Here is a 24,563-nt window from a genome sequence, read left to right as displayed (position 1 = left end):
GGTGAGTTGAAGGCAACTGTGTGAAACCGGGCTGCGTATGAACCAAGGTTACGGGCAGGAACAAACTATCCAATGAAGTCGAATAGAAAAATGAGTTTGATGAAAGCCGCAAATGAAAAGGGAAAGCCGATAATTGTTTTCTGAACTTTGAGAAGTGAACGCACAATACTTATGTAGCAGAGTGGTCCGGCACTGCGTGTGTTCCCAATCAAAAGGTCTCTACTTGAATCTATCCCTCTAGCAGAACTGATGAAATGTGAATATGATTTATGAGAAAGAGAATCAAAGTGGTCCTGCAAGGGTTTAAGTCAAATCCTTTGCACAATCGAAAGACTTCGGTTTGTAGTGAACTGTGACATAAATAACAGTCTAAGCCCGGCGGACGGGGACTCAAAGTGGAAGTAAAAGATTTTTGTTGCTTGAAAAGTAAACTCTTGAGGGAAGGAACTTTGAAACAATTTTTGTTTAACTTTTGTCTTGCGAGGGAGAAGCCTTCCTTGATTGAGCAAGAGACTTTTGGTTGCGGAGAGCCGATATATGTACTGGAAACGTACCCTTGTGCTTAGCCAAACTGAAGTGTGTTCTAAGCCCAAGTGTGCCACCTTGTCCCATGGTGAAAACGTGGGGCAGGGGAACCAACTACCAGTCATCCTGACATATTGTTTCATGACACATTTTGTTATCTACATCATTTCCCACACTGTTCATCGTTTCAAAGTAGGGATTGGCAATCGTTTTTTTTGGTATAAGCCCTTTCTATTTTGAGGAAGACACTACTAGGACTCTGTTAGCTTTATTTTGATGGCCGTAGCTTGCTCCCATCCTTAGATTTAGATAGGCATTTTTCCAACCCATTGAAGTTCAATAAACACCCTTGAACTGTGAGCAATTGTGTCTGTCTTCACTGTTTGATACCATGCCTTCCCTACAGAAGCCTGAAGCTTCTCCAAGATGTCGTCAGCATTTGCCCAAAAAAAGATTAGACCCACCAAATGCCATGTCCAGAAGTCTTGACTAGACATCAGGAGCAAATCCACATTTCAGCAGACAAATCTCCCGTGGACTGCACTTGAGTCCTTAGAGCGACCAAAGCAGTCTGATGCATCCAACCCGAATGCAGTGATTGACTTGCTGATTCCTTACCATCACTGTGTTTATGAAAACATCCCTCATTTCGCCCTTGAGAATATTATGCTTGTGAAATCACATTCCATAGTGTGAACATAGACGTTGCTAAGGGGCAATAAGCATTAATGTCCTGAAGGGCCATATTCCCAACTGAGAATACCCTCTAGGCTATTTCTCGTCATCCCCATCATGTGGCATGAATGGATATGCAGCTGCTTTTGAAGAGGAGGTAGCCACCTGTACCAACAAGCACTAAGAAATAGGATGTCTACAGAGGAATTTAGGATCAATAGCTGATGGTCTATATTTTTTAAAACTCGTTATTGAGAGCAGTAGTGGTGTCAGGCCTTTGCCAGTTTTCAAAGATGGTGTTCTTAAGTGCTGAATGGAAAGACAGCACATATTCTTTGGGAGGACCTTTGACAAGGATATCCATGAGGTAATCCTGTAGTATGTCCTTTGGAGGACGCTCCAACCCAAATACTCAGTGACCTTGTACATAACTGTCCTGTATGCAGCACTTCGATGGGCATTAGTGCTAGGTGAAGCACATTCCACTTGTCTAAGTCACTGGCTTCCCAAGGCAAGGCGCCAAGTCCTCTAAAAAAGATTCCTCAGAAATTAGCTCTTCAGGTACATTAGGCATGCAAACATTTACATACCCGAAAGGAACAACGTCCTCCTCTTCCTCATCAAAAAAGATCCAAAAGACTTCCACGTTTTTCTTCGATTGTGGCTTAAAGCTCTTAGACGGAGCCAATGTCAATGGCTTCAAGGCCGATGGTGTTGAGTCCTTCGGAAGTGAGGATATTGAAGCCTTTGACTTTGATGCTCCCCCTGCAGTCAACACCATCAGCGCTACTTGAGTAGGCATTTTAGAGGCCTTCTGATCTGGGCTATTCGGCAGGTGAGTCGAAGCCTTTGACGATTCCCTGCCGAACTTTGAAGGCGATGTGGGATCAGTAGCCTTTTTTGGCTCTTTCGAGGGACCAGGAGGGGCAGTCTTCAAGAAGATGTCCATTTTCTGACTAAACCTTTCCCAAAACATAGCCAGATAAGTCTCTTGTCGGGTGAGGAGTCAGAAGACAAAGAACAAAGGCACCTCTTCTTTGATTTTCTTCGAGAAGATGAAGAATAAGAATGACGATATATCAAAGATGAGGAATCCGTGGGAAGCCACAATCCATTAGCAAGTAAGAGTGCAAACCCCTTTTGCCAAAGGCAGCAGACTGGTATCTGTCCAGGACGAAAGTATCGGGAAGTGGCAAAACTAGAATGCAGGTCTCAACTTTTGTTTCAATTAATCTAATTTGGCTACTGCGAAGGCCCAGAAATGTGAAGCGAACAACTGAGTAAAGGTGTTCATCAGATGCCATTTTATTAACTTAAAAGGGTTGGCTAGACGCCTCACAATTCCTACGCTAAAGAGAATTTCCCTGCCTATCAAAATCAACTAAATAAAACAATAACAAAAGTAATTTGTCCATCACACTTATACATACAACAAACATATGAGAGGAATATATGGCAATTCAAAATTAAAAAAAAAAACATAGTTATGTCAAACAAAGTTTGTAACTGAACTGTTCTCTTGTGATCTGGGTAATGTTCCCTTCCTCAGATTTAAAGCAGTAAATTCTAACAGTTAAAAATAGGAAGGTTTGGTTTTCAACACAGTTCTGGTGATAAGGTTCTTCTTGCGCCAAAAGTCTCTCAATGGGACTTCCAACAGTTCCAAAAGAAATAACAAATCTTTGTTTCTCCACTTGTAACAAAGAGTTTAATACAACCTCTTCTTAAGAACCAAAACACTTTCACAGTTCTTTGATAGCAACATAAATTGGTTTGTTAGGATGATTCGGCAATGATTCAAAAAATCATTTAGTGGTCTTGCCACTTCTTCTCCACAGTCTTAACCACAACACAGTATCAATATTTTCTACCTGGTCCACTCACCTGCCAGGTTTACCACTACAAAGTGTCATGCCCTGGTATACTCGCCTGCCAGGACTAATAGCTTCTAACTCTACTGCAAGTACTTCTGTGGTAAAGTTCACTTCAAGCAACTTAATAAAGTCTTTTGACTTTAAACAACTTTAGCAATAAACACTTTTCCTGCAAAGACATGAAACACATTGGCGCTGTTAATGCTACATATATTGCAGATTGTGTTCCTCTCCTGCTGAACACTGGTTATCAGGAGGGCAGCTCTTCTGCCACACTGGTTTCCCCACTCTTACAACAACCAAATGCTAATAATGGCTTATCATCACACTTGCTCCTCTTTGACTTAGACAATGATCGTTTAGGTCTTTATAAACAATTTTATCTTCCTCTCTTTGACAATAGGGTTCACCATTGGCCTGTTCCTTTATTGACCTCTTTAGGTTTTGGCAATATTGGTTGTTGACAACGTCTTTTAATATAGCCCTCTCTTGGCTTTGGCAATGGTGGTTTGCGTTGCCTTTAAAATTACAACTGACCCCAATGTTCTTATTCTCGCACTTTAGCTGGTAAGCATCAGATTAGTATGCAATATTATTCTGAGGCTTCCATTTCTGCTTCTTTACATTAGTTTGGTATTCAATAGTGTTAACATGGGCTAGCAGGCAATTACTGAGACAAATACTGCGACTCACCTAACTGGGTCATCCTATTTCCTTGGGGCCCTTCTCCTCCCAGGTGATCCTCCCGGATAATACCACCCCCAAGGTTAGGATCAGGAAGCGGCTGCCTTCCCCTGGCCACCCGGGAGATTTTCGCTAGGTTTTCTGTGAGGACTCTGCAGGATTCATCGCACTACCCAACCATTGTGATGGATCAGAAGGATGCAGTGAATACATTTCTACTAAGGTTTATTTAAAGTAAATAAGGCCCATCTTTCCTTATGAATATGGGGTGTTGACTACCTATTTTACTGACTAAGGTGCTTGTCAGTCAGCATACATGTCCAAAACAAGTCTGTCCACTGTTGACATCTAACCTATCTGACCCTATCACTAATGTAACTAAGAACAGGTGAATGTCTCCCTTCTCCTGGCTACTGTGTTCCTAAAAGGGATTTCGTTTTGATTCTTCTGTTCAACACAGTAGACGAAATAAAAACAGTCTTTGGTTATCTCTTTAGTCGAGTTCTGTAGCTATCCTAGGGGCTGTGTTTCCTTTATCTCATCCTCTCTAATTATCTTGGTTCAATTCAAATTTGTAAACTCTCTTGTAGGGTTCCTTGTCCCCTTGTAATATGGTTCGCCTCTCATATACTCTGAATACTCAATTTAAAATTATAATTCACCCTTTCCCAGAGTGCTGTTTCATGTATGAGGTTTATCTTCCTCCCGTCAGAAAACGTTTTTTTCCCAAATGTCTTTTCCCCTCATTCTCCTTTTGACCACCAGGATATGGGTTGTCTTTTGCCTTTTCCCCAACGTGAGGAGTTTCCAACTTTTCTTCCCTCCCACTTTGTATTTCTTTCTATTTCATTAAGTTATGGTTTCTTACTTCATTTCCAATTCCCTTCACACCAATACTGGGATGAGTCATTTAATTTACATTGAGTCCCTCTTGCCCTTCTGGTGTCCCTGTTCCCTGTATTACCATCTCTGTGCTGGTACCTGGTGGACATCGGATTCTCTGCTTCGTGGCTTACTTTCTGCGGTGTCTTTTTCTTCCGTGCCTCACTCTCATCTTCTACTGTGACTCGAATCGGAAGTGATTTCCTCCCGCTCATGGTGTCGGTGTTGTTGTACGGGCAAACTGCCCACCACGACTGCTTCATGGTCACGCCACCACCAAAACTCTTGCTTTTATCTGACATAGATTTCAGTTGCGATGAGACGCCAGTCTCCCAGCGCTTCTCGCTCCAAGTTGGAGCTGTTCTGGCTAACGCGGGCTCCGCGTTCTATGACAGCCCTGCCTTCTTCTGTTGTTCTCTTACGTACAGAGGGCTTCCCTTGATTTTCTCGGTGCTCGGCTCTCTCTCAGCTCTCCACCCTCTCTCGCTGGTTCTCTGGCATATCTTCCCTTACAGCCTCCATAGCACAGTTGATTGATTGATTTGTTTATTTATAGAGCGCTTTACACCAAGGCGCTGTACAATGGAACAACTCATACAGTGAACAGTTCATTGGAGAATCTGATTTGAAGAGATATCCTCAGTTTCTTGTTGCTGATGGTATTGGTTCACTTTATCTTCATGAAACTGATAATACTCTGGTGTATTATACAAGTCCATATAAGACATCACGCGGAGGACCTCACAGGAAAGGGAGTCCTTGTCCCCAAAGGGGGAGTCTCTACCGGTGAGGTCTCACTTGCCTTGACCCCTAGGGAGGGTGTTGCAGAACAGGTTCACCTTCCTAGTCACACAGGGGGGGGGGGGTCCCCCTTGGTGAGAAGTGATGCATTCCCTTCGATTTGTCAGACCATTTAGGATGATACAACCCTGTTTTGAAGGGACTAAGCTCTAGACAATACCAATACCATCTTACTTTTTAATAACTTGCCCTTGTCTGCTGCAAGTACATTGTTTTTTCACAGTAGTTGGTACCTACTTTTAAATACTCAAGTTTATCAAACTCTCAGAGATGAATTGCTCAGTTGGCCTCGTTTTGGCTTGGTACTGTGATGTGGCATGTAAGCAGAAATCTCTGCAGCAAGTGTTTCCCAAATGTATCTGTAGTGAAAGTATTCGCTCCAGCAAAAAAGCAGCTAGCAAAACATTGGTACAATGTATATTTCAGCTTAGAGTAAATGCCCTAAATTGCTCAATTGGAGAGGGCATGGAGGAAAAATCAGGATCAGAATACCAGGAAAATGAATAATTGAAAAAAATGATCAAACACACCAAAAGATGTTACAATACAATGTTTAGGTATTATAGCCTCAGCCTTTTTAGGAGACCATATAACTAATTAAATCAACTCTGATCTTAACAACTCCACAGGGTGGTCATGACAGCTTTTGTGCCCGAGATAGTTACGCCTCTGTTCCGGTTACAACCTGGGACTAATTCCAGCCAGTAGCACAATTCTTTACTAAAGCACATGCGTGACAGGTGATCAACTGGCTCCCCCGTGAACTCTGGCCAGCTAGGATTATTCAGGAGTTGAGATCATTAGTAATACGGGACTTCAACTAACAGTGCAATTTCAACAACTCTTTTGCAGTTACAGACTTTCTTAGATCTAGCTGGTTGTTTGGACGAGGTGCAGGTGGGATTTCATAGAGGGTCCAGCACAGAATCAGTGTTGGTGCTGGCAGTCTTTTAGACCTCCCTCCGGCTTTAGATAGCATTGATAACAATATCCTGCTGAGGCGCCTTAATACATTTGGCATGAGAGAAAGCGTGGGACAGGATGAAGTCTTTTCTAGTATAGGGATGTAAGCAGTTCCCTAACCACCTTCTCAATTATCTCAGAGGAATATTACATGCATTGTGCCGCTGGATTAGTAAAGCCCTTTACTATTTAATGACTGTGTGAAGCTATTGGCGGAACTGATTTGTGCTTTTAGGATTATTTTCTACATGTTCACAGATAACACTGATGTAATTCTTAGCCTGGGCCCTACAAAAAAGGAAAAATATCAAACATTTCAAACAGTGCAGGGAGCAGGTCAGTCATTGGATGAATGCTTGGTACTAAATATACAGAAAAAAAATGAAATCATTATTTGAAACTGCAACATTACCCATTCGCCAAGCAAGCTGCTAACACTGATAAACCCCACTCCTCACGTTCCTGGTGTGATAACTGTTGGCTGTCGTGGTTTGGGAACTGATCTGCACCCTCAAACAGTTTAAAATTTGGGGGAGTGGTAGGATTGTGATCGGTCCATGGATAAGCAGTTTAATATGGTAACTAGTACCTGTTTGCTAAGAACCCTAAAAGATTTTTAGATTATTTTACTTTTTCTGCTAGGGTACAACTGGTGAATGCTTTCATATCGAATCAGTTGGATTACTGTAATGCAATGTACTCAGTTATTTCCGGCCACGGCTGCCAAAAAGGTTCTCCCTTGAGGAGATTTTCCTCACAGGCCAACAACAGAAGATCCTGTGAGACCCTGACCGGAACCTGAAGGAGATCTGACATCTTCCCCGAGAATTGGGACCATTGTGTTCCGAGAGCCCATTGAAGGGATCTCATTCTCAGGCGGGCCTCTGGCACCAGAAAAATGCAGGATGCCATGAGGCCGAGCAACCTTAAGAATTCTTAAGCCGGAAGACTCGGGCATGCTGAAATTTGGTTACCATCTGGAGAATATTTTGAGCCCTCAACTTGGGTGGCGAGCACTTCCGCAAGGATGTGTCCAACACAGCCCCGATATACTGGAGCTGTTGGGAAGGTGTCATATGTTACTTGAGGGAGAAGCCCAGTTTGTGAAGGGAGTGGGGGGAGGTGATGTTGAGATGATCCAAGGCTTGTTCGGGAGAACGCACCCTGATCAGCCAATCGTCCAGGTAGGGGTAGACGTGAATCCCCCCTCTCCTTAGATGCGCTGCCATCACCACCATGAATGAGCTTGGTGAAGACCCTCGGGCGGAGGTCAACCCGAATGGCAGGATCCAATTGTGCCCTGTTTATGAAATATTTTCATCATCTCCACCTGGAGGCATCTTACTCCGCCAGGATCAATGATTTGGACGGACATACCATTCTTTTCGGGGAGCTGTCCGACGAAGACGAGGCGGCAGTCGACCAATGGTGCCGCTTCATACCAACCACTCCTAGACCATGACCGCTTGGACTTCTTCCTCTGAGGAGAGTCCACTCTCGACTCATCAGTTGAACGTCCAGCAGACCGGGACTTACAAGGCTTGGACACCTTGCCTACCCAGAGTTTCCCCTTTCATTCCAGCAAGGCCTTTCCAGTCATCGACTGGCACTTGGAACACGTATCCGTATCAACAGAGGCCTTCGAAGGACATCGACCCGACGCCATCGACGCAGGGCGCCCTCTGCCGAAAAGTTTCCGAAGCAGCCGAGCTGTGGAAATTACATGTCAAAGAGGAGGAATACGTTGGAGGACACAATCCATTCAAAATACTGTTTACATTGAAAAGGAACGAGAGTGTATATGTGGAGGAGGTTAAAGAAGCCACAATCACAAAGCCGAGGCCTGGGGGATGAGCGACTCGACTGGCTGATGAGAAAAGAAGAAGAAGCTAATAGACTGAGCAGGTCTGAAAAAGAAGCTATGAAACAGAAAACATCTTGAAAAAGCCAGAAAAGCCAAGAGGCTCTGAAGGGATCAGAACTTTCAGTACTTACTGGAGTAGGTTTCCCATGAATAGGGACAGCCAGTTATAAATTAGGTTTGTGGATTCTTTTGTTGGCCAAGATTTGGAGCATCACTTAAATGTCTAACTTCCAGTGTTCATGCAAAACAAGATAATCCTACCCACCAATCCTAAGCAACTCAAAGCTACTATTAGTTACCTGTGATGGAACCGGAGACTGCACACAACATAGCTTTTTAATAGCACCATATAGGTCATCACGGGTTCCTGTAATGATGCACACCACCATCTGTACCTTACTCTGTAAAACAAAAGAGAACTTTTATTAGGCAACAAAAAAACTATATTTTTCGGTAGAAGTACACAAGAGGTTGCATTACTCCAATATTTCAGAAAGCGTATCTTAATAGTCTTAGCACTTCTAGTTTTGGTTTCGTCCTCAAACAATGAAGTTGACAGGGCAAAAATAAGGGCCTTGGTGTGTTGACAAGTTCTCAAAGCGCTAGCATCTACACTTTTTACACACTAAACAAATAAGGGGAATGAGACCCCCCCACTTGTTGGAATTCACATTTAAAGCAGTGCTGACAACATTTTGCATGATTGATCACATGCCTAATTCATTTTAATTTCCAAATAAAGGAAATGGACACCAGAGTTGGACTGGGGAAAAAATAGGCCCACGATTGACCACGTTTTGTGACCAACTATTCTAGCAATAAAGTAGTAAAATAGGATTAGAGAAAACGTTCATAAATGGTGCATTTAAAGAAAATTGGGGCAGTAAAACAGGTCAAAACTGGATGAAGGCTACAGGCAATCTAAGATTATGAGCTTGCTTCCAAATACTTTTTTTTTAAAAAGGTAGCAGGCGCTCCTCTGCAGAAAGTTTGCAGCACACGCTTTTTGCTCACTGTAACTTTCAGATGGGAAATAACCATTTGCATATCAGTCTTTGTCCCGCCCACATGGGAAGTCCAGCACCGAAATGCTATGGCAATTCCTCTCTGAACAAGAGTACCAACAACAACCGCATAATACTTTTTTAGGCAAACGGATCATTTTCAGTACAACTGGGCCAATAAAGTTGGGCAAGAATCGAATATGGGGTTTGCGAAATTAACTTTTACCCTCCCAATGCTAAAAACGTGTGTCACTTCCTTAGATCTACATTCGCAGTGCTTAAGACGTAAAACAGAGGAAATAAATTACTTACCAATAACTCAATGGTCTCCAGCACTTGTATCTTTCATGGATTGACATGCTCTTTGAATATTCCCCGTCATCAGGATGGCAACATTAAAGCGGTTTAACTTTACATTTTTAAAATGCTTGTCACTTTAGTGCTCTATTACAGTCATTTTTGAGTCATACTGCCCACAGTCAAATAGACTGGTCCCCTTAGCTCCGCTCCTGGTGGCCAGCTTCAGATTTGGCAGCGCAAATAAGGTGGCAAAATGATCCGAGAAGAGCCAGAGAGGGGTAAGACGGTGGGGTGCATGTGAATCCATGAAAGATACCAATGCTGGAGAACAGGAGTTACAGGTAAAAAAAACTCATTCCTTCTCCAGCACTGAATATTTCATGTATTCACATACTTTTTGAAAAAGATTATACCGCAGTACTCATACACAACCAATGAGCAGAGGCAAAGCTCAACAGAAGCAATCAACATATCTCTGCAACACTCATCTCATGTGAACAGGTTGCGAAGCACTGCCTGGCCGACCCGGGGTTACTCCCTGGAATCCCTATCGATGCAGTAGAACCATGTGGAGGTATGGACAGACTTCCACGTGGCTGCCCTGCAGATGTTGAGCAGGGCAGCCACGAGGGCGACACCAGACATGAATGATTTAGTAGAAGCCCTGGTTCTTGTCGAGTGCACTCTTGGTCTTCCTGAAGGGGCCCTGTTGGCTAAATAATGGCAATAGGAAATGTACGCCAACAGCCATCTCGCAATGGAACACTTTGAAAAGGGCGTTGCCCTTGCCGGTAGGTCCGAAAGCAACAAACAGTTGGGACGACTTTCGGAGCTCCCTTCTGCGGGCCACATAGAATTTGAGGGCCCGTGCAGCATTTAGAGAATGTAAGGATCGCTAAGGAGACGAAGGAAGCCAAAGAACACTGCTAGAATCAGAAGTTCATTCAACTCAAATGCTTAATGGACCATCAGCATGAAGGAAGGGTTCGTACGCAGAACCACCATGACCTGGTGGAAACTCAAGTAAGGAGGTGCACAGGAGAGGGCTTGCAGTTCACCTACTCGTCTGGCTTAAGTGATGGCAACTAAGAATGATGTGTTCCAAGTTTCAAAGGGGCTCTGTGAAGAGGCTTGAATGGCAATCCCTTTAGTATAGGGAAACACATGAAACAGTCCCCTTGGGGAATTCCTTCACCAACTTATGCGACCAGAGGGAAGGGTGATTTGAGGTACGCGGATAGCGTGAATTCGCTGCCAAATGCACCTTGATAGACGAGTACGCGAAGCCAGCTTTTGCTAAAGACAGGAAGTATGGCAAGACTTGAGCAGCCTGAATGTGTAATGGATCTAGCCGTTGAGTGCTCTTGCCGTGGCTAGGATTCGTTAGCAGTCTGGAGGCAGCAGAATGCTCCCAAATTCTAAGGCTGCAGGTGCCAAGCTGTCAAGATGAGGGTTACTGGGTCGTCATGCAGAATTGGCCCGTCGTATCTGGATGGGAGGTTAGGGAGAAGTGGTGCACAGAGCCACTGACAGGTGAAGTAAGTCTGAGTACCAAATGTGCCGCAGCCATGCTGGGGATACCAGTATCATCGTGCAGCTTCTGTTTGAGTGAGCTGAGCACTTGAGGTAGTAGTGGGATTGGGAGAAAGTGTAAAGGAAAAGTCTTCTGTGCAAACCGACTTGCAAACTTGCTGCATTTTTTTGTTGGTCGTTGTAGTGAACAGGTCGATCTCCAGATGCGCATCACTTGGGGAAAAGACAGACCGAGGTTGGCTCTGGCTGAAGTTCCCATTCCTGGCAGGACTTCAACTCCCTGCTGAGTGAATCTGCAATCGTATTGTGGATCCCTGGTAGATGGAAGGGAATCAGAAACATGCTGTGCACCAGGGCCCATTTCCACAGTGCTTGTGCTTCTGCAGACAGAATCGGAGAGCCGGTCCACCCGTTCGTGAATATAGAACATGATGTATTGTCTGTGAAGATGCGGACCACTGTGTTTTGAACTGGGGTCTGAAGGACTTCAGAGCCCACATCACAGCCCTATACTCCAGGATATTGATGTGAAGGGCTTTTTTCTTCTCTTAAACACAAGCCCCTGGCAAGGAATTGTCCTGTTTGGACTCCCCAACTGTCTAGGGGTGCATCCATGGTAACCGTGACCTGATGTGTTGGGAGGTGACAGGGGGCTCCTTGAGTAAGGTTGAGAAGATGAGCTTGTTGAAAGGATGGCGTGAGGAGAATGTTGTCTTCCCAGGACCCCGATATATGTTGCCAGGGACATCTACGAACTCTTGAAGAGACCTCATCTGAAGCCTGCAGTGAGAGATTAATGGGATGCTAGATGATATTTCCCATAAGCGGCTTGAGGGAGGTGACTGATGCGATTGGCAGTCCCAACAGCTGCTGGATCTTGCGCAGTATTGTTTTTATCCTCCTGTTTCAAAGGCTTGGCGAGACATGCAAGAGTGTTGAGGTTTGAGCCCAAGAACAGATGGTAGACATGGAGCTTGAACGCCTGAACGATGGAGGTGGGCCGCCATTGGAGCAAGGCATTTTGTCAACACTCTTGGCGTCGCCTTTAATCCAAAGGGTAGGGCTTTGAATGGTTAGTGTTTTCCTCGAACTTGGAAGCGGAGGAATCGCCTGGGCTGATGATGAATGGGGATGTGGAAATAGGCATCCCCTAGGTCTAGCGAGGAGAGGAAGACCATTTTGTTTAGCTGGTCCAGGATACGTTGTGGCGTCACCATGCAAAACTTCAGAGACTTGAGGAATTTGTTGAGTCTCCTGAGGTCTAGTTTCAGTCTCAATCCTCCTGACTTTTTCTTGACTAGAAAGTATCTGGAGTACACTCTGGAGCCCTCAATGAGCAGTGGAACGACTTCGATGACCCCTTTCCTTAGGAGGGACAGCACCTCTTGGAGGAGCAAGGTTTGATGTTTCTCCGTCTTTGGGATGGGAGCAATGGAGGGACATTTTCCATGAACTCTAGGGTATGGCCTTGCTGAATAAAGGACAATGCCCATTTGTTGGTGGTGATGTTCCACTGTGCAACACAGTTGGATAGCCACCCCCCTACTGCGGTGTAAAAGTGAGAAGCCGTGGCCTGATCACACATGTTTTGGTCCTTGACTTCTGGAGGAAGCTCTCGGTCGTCGCTGGTTTCCCCTATATGGTCGGAATATTCCCTTATAAGCTTCCTGTGTGGCGCTGGTGCAGGATGTTTGTGGTTGGAAGGACCTGTAGTCCCTTGAAGGCCTTAAAAACGTTGCTTTACCTGAGCTAAAGAACTGGCGGAGTTGCTGTAGGGACCCTAGTGATTGGGCTGTTTCTGTGTCTGCATCGATGGCTTGCAGTGTCTCATCCATTTTCTTTCCAAAGAGGTCAGTGCTGTCAAAAGGCATATCCACTACCTTTGACTGTACCTCTGGCCGGAAGTTGGTGGCTTTCAACCATCTATAGTGGTGTAACACTGCACCATTATCCATCTGTCAGAATCCTGTATCTGCTATGTCCATAGCAATGGAGAGGGCATAATCTGATGGCGCCTCAACTTCTTGCAGCAGTGTCAGTGCCTCCTCCTGCTCATTATCTTGGAGAAAATATATTATCGGTCCCAGTTTAAACCATAGTTCACAGTTGTAGTGGGCTAGAATACCAAGAGCGTTAGCTGCTTTAATGGTCACCACGGCTGTAGAGCTGACTCTCTTTCCAAAATCGTCTTGCTGTTCTCCATCTGTCTGGCGGCACCATACAGGGAGAGGAGCGATTAGCAGAACGTTTACGGGCTGCTGCAAAAACAACTTAGTCCGGGCAGGGTTGGTGTGCGCAGGCATTTTGATGCTGAATCTGGGGCCTTGTACTTTTTCTCAAAGCAATCCTTTTTAGGGGGCGCTGAGAAAGGCTTGGTCATGACAAGGAGGTTGTCTTCAGAGATAACTTCCAGCACTCGGATTGATAGCATTGACTTCCTGGAATATTCTTCACTCATCTCTCGGGTGCATCCTACTGCTTCTCCTCAAGATCCTGTTTCTTCCCCTCTTATTTCTAAAATCTATCCTGCTCTCAATTCTTACACTACTAGTCTTAAAGGCATGGTCCAGTAAAACATGTTATTGTCCCTACGGGTCGGCCATGTTTTTTTAAGCCTAAGTGGCTCGATTTTAGAAAACTTTCCTATGGACCTTACCCGAGTTTTCGTCCATTAAACGCACGCGAAAACAGGCACCAGGGAGCCGCCATTTTGTGATAATCCTATCACTTGCTGCATTGCCCTGGCTGACCTGCTTCTGCGGCACTAAATCAATTCCCCCGCCCCTGAGCCTGTCATCAGCAGACTCGTACCGCCCATTTCCCAACGCCAAAGCACATCTTGTGTCAACATTCGCTGCGCTTCAGCTAATGACGTGTCGCCATGGAAATGGCAGGACGCCTCTTTCCTCAATAAGTATAAACAGACCGTTTCACAAAACACAGCAGCAGATTTTCGATTCCATTCCTCTCTCTGTGTTACTTAGAGTATTCTGTGACTCGTTTCTGTGCTCTGGTCAGCTACCTTCGCCGCTTGTAGCCCGTGTGAACACCTGTACTATCTCGGTAAATTATTTTACTTTGTTTACCACACAATGGCTACAATAATGCCCTACATGTACGAGCCCGAGTATACAGAGGAGGAACTACTGGAAAGGGAAGCACGCGAAAACGATGGGGATTCGGACGGCAGTTGGCAGGACGAATCAACAGATGAAGAGCCTGGGCCTAGTCGCATGGACGGCATCTCCACCTGGTGCACATGCAATCGGTGCAAGCTAATGCCAACGGAGGAGGAGAACTGCTGCTGCCGAGAAAACTCAGGATGCCTGACCTACATTTCTGAAGGCGATCCACGACTGCAATGCATCACCGAGCTGCCAGACTTCAGGGCAGCCTGCCTCACACGGGCCGTGTTGAGAATAATGATGGTGCTTATGCACGAACTTCGCGCAACTGTTCGTCCTCGTAATCCGAGTCACGAATAAGTATACTCTGCTTGTCATGCCACTCCTATTTCATGTTCTTCTACTATATCCAAAAGTATATATTCATATCGTAGTAACGCATGAAAGTCGTTCAATAGTGTGCATTGTCTAGATAGCATTTGTCCGTGCAGAATGCCATTAGTTACAAGAGTTGTCATTGACAACAAACGTTTATTAAACTTATCTTGGTCATTTAAAAACAGTTTGATTCATTCCTTTTCACAGGTGGTACAGGCTGGTGGCCTATCGTTCCTTTACATGGTGGCTCCACGGGAGGCTTGGACACCGGGTTCGAAGAGTGATACCCGCCTGTGCCGTTCGTGCCATAAGAGAAACGTTCCCGAGTGACAGCGGTCAGTACAGGGGATTTTCTCTCGCTGTGCTGCAACCTGACCTGTATAATCTTTAAAGTCTTGTATTTTTGTGTCATGAAAATAAGATACAAAATAAAACACCACATATATTTTAACAACGGTTGTTTCGATTTTTTAAATGAATCAAGTGTGTCTCCATTCAAGGATGGACGTCAGACATCTGTGCTCCGAATGGGTGAAGGTCTGGTCGCTGTGAAGCAGGGTGGTCACTATCTATCTAAGCTAACATAACATATTCTCGATAATGCATGCACTAAATAACACTTGTTCAAAGTCTTTCAGTAGGTTATGTCTCTATAAAAGTCACACATATATCTATACTAACAATTACCATTGGATTATACAGGCCTTAGGGTCTAGACCACTTTAATACACCGGTTGAAGTGTGGGTCTGTGCTCACAAGAATCTCCGGTATGTGGCATTTGTTATTGATAAGCAACGATATACTATCAAAGGCGGTTCGCGCCGCCAAGGTGCCAAACTACATGTACACTTCAAAAGGTATCCCACGCCAAGGGGCCATCGGTCACATGGCCTCCACAGACCCCGTGTCTCCAGCCAGGCCTCCCCTTGAAGCAGGCCGCCCCCCTGCAATCCACATAAGTGTGTCTCCATTCAGCAGTCTTCCTGTGCCTTATCTGCATGCCCCAGGCCCCTCCATCCCACCCACCCTCTATCAAAGGCGGTTCGCGCCAGTGGATGCGCGCTGTCACGGGCGCGAAAGGCCAAGGTGCCAAACTACATGTACACTTCAAAAGGTATCTATTTGCTAGTAGAGTACACAATAGTGCTATGTTCATTGGTCTCATTGCTATTGACTTGAGTGTCCATTGCTATGCTATCAATAGATCTATTTATTTTCATCTGTGTCTATTGTCATCGAATTGCATCCTTCGGGGGTCCAGTCTATAATGTAAGCATGTTTCATTCTCGTGCAAGACAGAACATCCAAGGGACGAGTCACATGTTCAGATTTTAGTCACATCATCTATACATTTCTACAATTTATGTAAATACTAACCCGCACATAATGAACTGGTATAGTTCCTGCGACCAAAACAAACCTTGCATTGATCATTGTATGATTTATTTACTTTTGTATCAAATCTTTATTCTTGAAGATTGTATAATAATGTTGATATTTACTTTTCAGATTCATCAACAATGCCTGCCGGTTCGATTAGCGGTTACCCTTCGAAGACCCATGCGAATTCTGAAGGCACTACAATGCATGTATTCCCGAAAACTGTTGATCGAATAAGAGAATGGGTCAGACATTGCGGATATCCACTGGATCCACTCTTCCAACTCTTCTTGTTGGAAGAGTCCAACAAGTCTTACAGGACAAGAGGGGTGATCGATACCGCATCTGCAGCCGGCACTTTTCCTTGGACATGTACACAACATCTTGGGTAACAAAGAAGAATAAACAGCGAACGACACGGAAATTGCTCGAAAACGCTATTCCCACTCTATTCGTCCACATTCCGCCACCGGTGAGTCAAGTGTCCAGATTTAGCTTTAGGCCTTGCGGTAGTGTGTAGGTAGCCGAATGGATTAATTGATATTGTAGGTGTTCTATCCCTTGTAATAATTTCGATATTGATATGAGTGTACAGTTTTTTGAATAATGACATTTATCAATATATTCTTTTTCGATTTCATAACCCACAAACGCAATGTATATATTTAGGGAACAGGGAACTGTGCTGTATTGAGCATTTTTCAAGTATTCTGTCGCCTTACATGGCTATTTTTAATATTGGCATTTCATTATCAATCATTAATTTACCTTTACAACTTCTTGACTATCCCTTGAATCTGAAGCAAGAACATTCTACATCCTTGACGTGGTCGCAGTTATCAACCACTTCTAGCGCGTATCAGGTAATCTTACTAGGCTAATCCGCTACAGACTTGTTTTATGCATGTCAAGTAATAGTTTTATTCTATCGTGTAATTATTTTACCGAATGTTTGGTTAGTGCTTTCCAATTGATATACACCTTAGTTATCGTCCACTGGTGTTTGTTTTCAGTTATAATTAGTATTATCGATACTAATGCAAGTACTGTCTTTCAGGAAAATGCTGAAGCGTCCGCCACATCTACAACATTTCTAGATGTTCTTCACCAGCAGGAGGTATGGATACTGACAGCTCCATCCAGAGTCATCATCAGAGCTGGAATTCTTGTCGTTTGATTGTTCTACACAATGTTTCATTCGTGGTTAGCTGTTGATATGTACCTGTGCTGTCGACCCCAGGTGTGTGTTATGTTTTCACTATTGTAATCCTCACTAATGCAAGTACTATGTTTCAGGCAGTTGATGGAGCGTCAACCCCTGCACTTGATGCAGAGCCTGACATTCAAGTAATTCCAGGGGAAGTGGAAGCGTGACCATGCGTATACGAATCGGCGCAACAGCTTTCGGAAGTGCGCACTACATTTGCAACATCCATAGATATTCTTCAGCAGCACGAGGTATGGATACTGACAGCTTCATCATGCGTGATCATATAACGTGATTCCATTTGCTATACTTTCTTCCCTATTAACGCAAGTGCTGTGTTTCAGGGAGACGACGGAGCTTCCACTACAATCACAACATCCCATTTAGATGATGCAGATGTAAATAAATCGGAGAAATAAGTCGATGAAATGTGATCATATTTAGATTTTCCTTGATTCTTTTAGACAATGCATCATTTGTGGTTATCTCTTTATATGTACCTGTGCGTTCGACCCCAAGTGTGTGTTATGTTTCCAATATTGAAAACCATACTAATGCAAGTACTGTGTTTCAGGGAGATGCTGATGCCTCCTCTCCAATACAACCATTCATGGCAGTCCATGCAGAGCCAGAGGTATGGATACGGACAGCTCCATCGAAATAGATCATCACTGGTCGAATACTTGTCGTTTGATTGTTGCACACAATGTTTAAATCGTGTTTGGCTATTGAGATGTACCTGTGTGTTCGTCCTCGCGTGTTTTATGCTAACAATATTTTGATACATAGTAATGAAAGTACTATGTTTCAGGGAGACGATGGAGCCTCATTCCGTGCTGTCTATGCGGATACAGATAATATAGTCGTTGCAGCGCAAGAGGAAGAGAGGACATGCGGAAACGAATCGGAGCTACAGCGTGCAGATGTTGAAGGTCGAGTCAAAAAAGTTGCAAAGAAAAAAAAACAAGAAAAGGTTAGTTACAAACAGTTCATAACCTTAAAAAAATGCTTGTGCTGGGGACTATTTTATGTTTTTTTCCAGTCAATTGGACTACACTTTATCTTGTGTTTAAACTGAACATCCCTTTTCCAATCTCTCCTCTAGTTACCCGTGGGTGTCAGAACTATACATACACAGACAGTGAAGCGAATGAGAGATGTTGCTTGCCAGACCATGTACACTATGGAGGAACTATTAATTGAGGCGAGGCATGTTCAGGCTCGAGATGCTCATGTCCAATGGCCAGAACATGAATTAACTGTGTTTGGAGAATGCAGCAAAGTTGCATTCGACCATTGCTACAGTGCGACCGCACCACCACAAGAAGATGATATTGAATGTATTGAAGATCGCTCTGAAGTAGTTGCAGATCAATTCACACAATCTACACCCGCCAAAAAATTGCCACCCAAAAACCTGTCGACATTGTTGTGTTCTCCCATCAATGTTGAAGTAACAGATGTCGAAATGACAGAGAATGAACCAGCCGCAGCATCCATAGACACATCAGAACTTGATATCAGCGATATTACTTTCCAATGTGTTGAAATCTCCTCAACGTCACAGGCCGAAACAACGTTGACGCAGGATGACAGTCTAATGAAAGAGAGCAAATACATTGTATTCGACAGTTGTTTGATGGAAATTATATGTATGCTGAAATGTGTGCATTCCGTTAGAGGGAAAGTATGTGGGAAGCCATTGATTAATGTGACTCGTCAAATAAAAGGCAGTAACGTCAAAATAAATGCCGCCTGTAGATTAAATCATAGGTTCTCATGGTCTGCACAAACGATGCTGGGGAAAATGCCAGCAGGCAATCTACTGTGTGCAGCTGCATCACTTTTTAGTGGCTCCAGTTTTAGAAAGTTAGAGGCTTTCTTTCAGTTTGTGGGACTCCATTTCATTTCTAAATCGCTGTACTACATATACCAACGTGATTATCTGTTTCCGGCCATTAGTGATGCTTGGAAAATTGAACAATTGTCTCTAGTAAGTACATTCGAAGGGAAACGTTTCAGGCTAACCGGCGATGGACAGTGCGACAGCCCTGGATTTTGTGCCAAGTACTCCACCTACCACTTTCAGGACATGGATAGTAAGAAAATTGTGAGTTCGGTGGTCGTGCAGGTAACACAATGTACATCCTCAGTGGCCATGGAGAAACTAGGATTTATAAAATCAGTGGAATATCTACAATCAAGGGGAATGCACATCGACCTCATAGCCACGGACAGACACGTTTCAATTGCCAAGACAATGAGAGAGCAGTTCCTGCTTATTAATCATCAATTTGACATATGGCATCTTGCTAAATCAATCAGTAAGAAAATCTCGGCTGCAGGAAAAAAAAAGGTTTTGAAAGTATTTTGCAGTGGTCCCAGTCTATCACCAACCATCTTTGGTGGAGCTCAAAAACTTGTGAAGGATCAGTGGAAACAGGGGAGTTGCTAGGTCTGGAAAAGACCCGGGGCTAAGCTGATGTCGGAACTGTTGGGACTGGGGGCTAGCTAGTCTTTTGACTGTAGCTCCTGAGATTCTATCTGGGGCTACAACCAAAAGATAAGGGGCTATAGCCCCCTTAGCCCCCCCTAGCAACGCCCCTGAGTGGAAATACTACTTGAAAAATGGCGGTCACTGATGCACCACTGTACCAACGTTCACCGCTGGTCAGAAAACCTACATTTCCACCAATGTGAACATGGCCCTTTGTCCCCAGAGGAGGCAAGGAAGAAGAAGTGGTTGATTCCATCTTCACCTACACACAAAGCCATTGAGAAGATTGTTTTCGACAAAACTCTATCAAGAGATTTGAGAGGACTGACAGAATTCTGTCACACAGGAGATTTGGAGGTGTTCCACAATAAGTGCCTAAAGTACAGGCCAAAGCGCTTGCATTTTAGCTTTCGGGGCATGAAACATCGCACTCTACTAGCGGTCTTGGCCGATAACAGCAATGTCGGACGTGAACAATCTAGGACTAGGGGTAAAGTAAGGATGCCTCGCTACACTAAGGTGTTTTCAAAACGAAGTAAGCAATGGGTGATCAAACCAGTCTATGATGAAATGCAGTTCGACTTTGTGGAAGGCCTTATTGTTGCTGTGTTAGAGAACCACAGATATGGAATTGTGGACGTTTCTGTGCAGAGCAGTGATCCATTGCCACCGAACATTACAACTGTGCCATGTCCACCAGAAGCACAGCTGGTTGTGAAGTACAAATCCCGGTTTAAATAATTGCAATACGATTGTCTTTTTGTAAATAAATGTTATTATACAGTGTACCTGTAACCCTAACCCCTACCTTCACCATCATGGGTTGCGAACAAGCTGGGTGTCATCTTTGAATTCTCTCTATTCACCTCATATATGTGTATGTATATATTTTTCTCATGACTCATCTCATGTAAATGTAAATGCTGCGCACTGTTGCGCACTGTTAACGTGGGGAGGCTTGCGTATTGCGAATAATAAAACAAAAACAATAAATCTCACTTTTAACTCAACTCCTGTGGTACTTTATACTTTCCCTGACGTTCTGCCAAAAATTAAATGTCTCCATTTGGGCTGCAAAGCTCGCAGACAACGGGGACAAAATTGGGGGCCTTAGAACGCGGCAAGCGGGCCATGGCATTTGGGAGAGAAGCCAGTTCGCATTTGCACATTGCGGCGCACTACATAGAGGGATTCTAAACTTCAAGTTCTCACAGATGCCTTTACTACGGGATGTTGCAAATAAAGAATGCGAAGGACAGCGGCTTTGATTTTCAGCTCACGCCCAGAAGAGGCCCACAAGTCGCACTGGAAGTATAAGGGTCTATTGTTTTTTGACCTTGAGACAGGGACCATGCCGAAAGAACTTCATTTGAAGGGGGTGCGCAATAACGTAAGACGATAAGGCAGAAAATTCAGAAACTAGACCGAGTTTCATTTTAGTTCAGTATACGAAAAATCGTTGTCAAGAGCACATCCGTTTTACAGACTGCATTACGCAGAGACACAATGGAAATTTCAAATATAATGTGAGTAAATCTTTAGACGCTTTTATACCGGAATGAAGAATTAATGAATGGATGCATGAATAAATGAATAAAGAGCTAGGAAAAGCAAGGAAAACGTGTTCGTAGTGGGCACATGGGCATGCAGGTCCACTGGTCTCACCGATCTCGGTCCTTGGCCCAGCCACTTTTCCCTGCACTGCCTACCTGCACTACGGGACTGTCTCTGTATCCTTTAGGCCCTTTCTCCCGGCATTTACCTTGCACTTGCCAACAGCTGGCCCTATTATTTATCTTGTATTCTACTAACAATGTACAGCACTTTTACCCACCTATCCCCTTCCCCATGTGCGATCTGAAAGACACCTGGCCTAGTAGGATCATTGTCTGTCTGCCCTTGTTCCCCCCCCCCGCCTCGTCGCGCCTTGAAACACTTGTGTATAGGCATGTTACAAATGCCATATCATATATCCTATCATTCCACACGCATGTAGACTGTCGTTTCTCACTGTGTGTTGGCCTCAATTTATTTTGTTACTTTTCGCATTGATTTTAGAGCCGAACATACTCCATTGAACTATCCTTGCAAGCAAATAGTTTCTGATCGGCAGTAATAAATAAAATGAGTAATATTAATGAAGATCGGCTGGCAAGACTAATTATAATTTTTTTGTTTTCATAACAGGTATTTTCTCCCCTTCTGCTACTGTCATCGGTTTGAGACACCGGCAGACAGATTCTACAATAGACACCTGCAGCTTCGTGTGAACAACTGGAGCACGTTAACCATATTATGGGACGGTCGCCAAGGGCCCACATGCCCTTACGCTGTACTAGTCGCTAGAAGCAACATATCAACCTTTACGATGAACTAGTGCCTAGTTGATGGAACAGCCTTGCGGTTCACCATGCTTCCAAAGTGCTTCTTTTAACGAAAAGCAACACCCTGTGTACCATTGCAGATACAGATAAAAGAAAATAAATGGCTTTCGGAGTTCATACGGCAATTGCTGAATATTCTCTAAACATTTAATGTCAAATAAATGTACTTTACCAAATGTACCGTGTTGCCGTTTGATTTTAAAGTACAGTTTCATATTCCGAATTGTGGCGCGCTGTGTTGTGAGATGGTCTGTGTTGGTTTCCGGGTTCTGTGTGGAGTCGCGGAGAAGACGACTGGGCGCGTTTGCCTACGCAGCACAGTAACGTCACGGAGAGAGGCGGGGAATATGAATGTTTTGATAATGTCAGGCTCAGGGGCGGGGGAATTGATTTAGTTCCGCAGAAGCAGGTCAGCCAGGGCGATGCGGCAAGTGATAGGATTATCACAAAATGGCGGCTCCCTGGTGCCTGTTTTCGCGTGCGTTTAATGGACGAAAACTCGGGTAAGGTCCATAGGAAAGTTTTCTAAAATTGAGCCACTTAGGCTTAAAAAAACATGGCCGACCCGTAGGGACAATAAAAAATGTTCTAGGCCATGCCTTTAATATCTCTCTTACTACTTCTACTTTTCCTCTTTTATTCAAACATGCCATTATTCTTCCTGTCCTGAAAAAACCTTCTTTGGATCTTGAAATTACTTCTAATTTCTGTCCTATTTCCTTTCTTCCTTACCTTTCTAAGTTATTGGAAGGTCTTGTTTACTCCAAGGTTTCTTCTTTTGTTACTCAATTATATTCTACCCTGCTTTAGTCTGGTTTTCGACTTCTTCATTCAACAGAAATTGCTCTTTTATCTGTCTGTGGCTCTCATTTCTGCCAGTTATGCCAAACACTCTTCTATTCTTACACTCTTGCACTTATCCGCAGCTTTTGATACAGTGGATCACACACGACTTCTCTCCCTTTCCTCTTTTGGATTTTCTGGTTCTGTAATCACATGGTTTCAATCCTATTTCTCTAATCACACCTACTCAGTATCCTGTGCTGGTGTTAGTTCAGATCCCCTTCCTCTTCTAAATGGTGTTCTCGCAAGGGTCTGTTCTTGGCCCATTTCTTTTCTCAATGTATACTTCTCCTTTAGCCAAGATTATCTCTTTGTTTGGGTTGTCTCATCACCTTTAGGCTGATGACACCCAACTATATCTATCCTTTTCTTCCTTGACACCTGATATAAACAATGACCTCTCTACATGTCTTTCCGCTATCAAAACTTGGATGGCAGAACACTTTCTTATCCTTCATCTGTCTAAGACTGAAGTCCTCTTTTTCCCCGCTAATACTATCCCTCTCCCGATTTCCCCTCCTTTTGTCCTCTTTTCCCCTTTGCAACTGCTGTTCTCTCTGACTACCCGCAACATTGGCTTTCATCTTGATACTAAACTTTCCTTTGCTCATCATATCTTGATCACATCTCGTTCTTGTCGTGTTCATCTTTTTAAGATGAAAAAAGTTAAACCTTCTCACCTTCAGTACCACAAAGCTTCTAATCTCTTCCTCAATATTCTCTCGATTATTCCACTGTCCTGCACTCCTCTTTGGTCTTCCTGTCTCTCGTCTAGCTACTCTTAAATCTATCTCAAATTCCTCCCTCTGTCTTCTGTATTCCCTACCTATTTGCAAATCTATTTCTCCTTCTCTGTCCTCTCTTTGATGGCTACCCTTCCACCTTAAATTCAAATTTCTCTGCGTAGTATTTAAATCTTTTTATGGACTTGACCCATCTACTTTGCCTCTCTTGTTTCCATCTACGTCTCTTCTCGTTCTCTTCATTCCCAAACCCACTTTCTTTTAGCTGTGCCTTGTCCCCCCATGTGCTTCCTCTCGTTTTCGTTCTCTCCTTCTACTGGCTCCTCTTAACTGGAATGCTCTCCCTCTCTCTCTGCGGTCTATTCATTCTTACTGAATCTTCCATGCTGCCCCAAATACTTTCTTCAACCTGAATTGTATTTGGAGTCCTGTTGTAAGTTATATTGTTTTATTGTATTCACTTGCTCATTTTGTTGTATTGTAAATCGGTCCTGTACAGCGCCATGTCATAAGGCGCTATATAAATAACAAATAAAATACGAAAAAATACAAAGATTCCAGTTACTGGCAAAGAAAACCCTTGTTCTACTCTTCAAGAGAAAAACAAAAAGCATTGCGGCCCGTGTTCTGAGGACATGGAAGGGGCGGATCTTGCCTGGGAGCAGATCTCTTGGAGGTAGGACTACTAACTCACTGGCACCTGATCTTTAAACTCGTCTGTGGAGTGGGTGCCTAAGGAACCATGAGATGGATAGTCTTCAGCATCATTATCTGTGAGGGTGATGGTGGTAATAGGGGAGCCCTTGGAAGAGGCTCTGAGGGTGGAGGAGGCGCTATGCCTTCCCTTGTTGGGAGCTCCTGGGGTTGCACTGGAGGAGGCAATGGTGTCGCTAAAAGTCG

General features: G+C 44.0%; 1 protein-coding gene across 1 annotated transcript in view; it reads right to left on the bottom strand.

Annotated features, from left to right (window-relative positions):
• Positions 1 to 24,563, bottom strand: part of PIWIL2 (piwi like RNA-mediated gene silencing 2) — a 2,524,398-nt gene that overhangs the window by 796,322 nt on the left and 1,703,513 nt on the right. The window contains exon 17 of the mRNA XM_069617761.1: positions 8,568 to 8,669. Within this exon, the coding sequence (XP_069473862.1) occupies positions 8,568 to 8,669 (102 nt within the window). The remainder of the gene's footprint in view (positions 1 to 8,567; positions 8,670 to 24,563) is intronic.

The sequence above is a fragment of the Ambystoma mexicanum genome, chromosome 10 (assembly GCF_040938575.1).
Source record: "Ambystoma mexicanum isolate Mex_15411 chromosome 10, UKY_AmexF1_1, whole genome shotgun sequence".
Classification (NCBI taxonomy): domain Eukaryota; kingdom Metazoa; phylum Chordata; class Amphibia; order Caudata; family Ambystomatidae; genus Ambystoma; species Ambystoma mexicanum.
The sequence above is the reverse complement of the archived record's forward strand: the minus strand, read 5'-3'. Positions and strand labels throughout refer to the sequence as shown.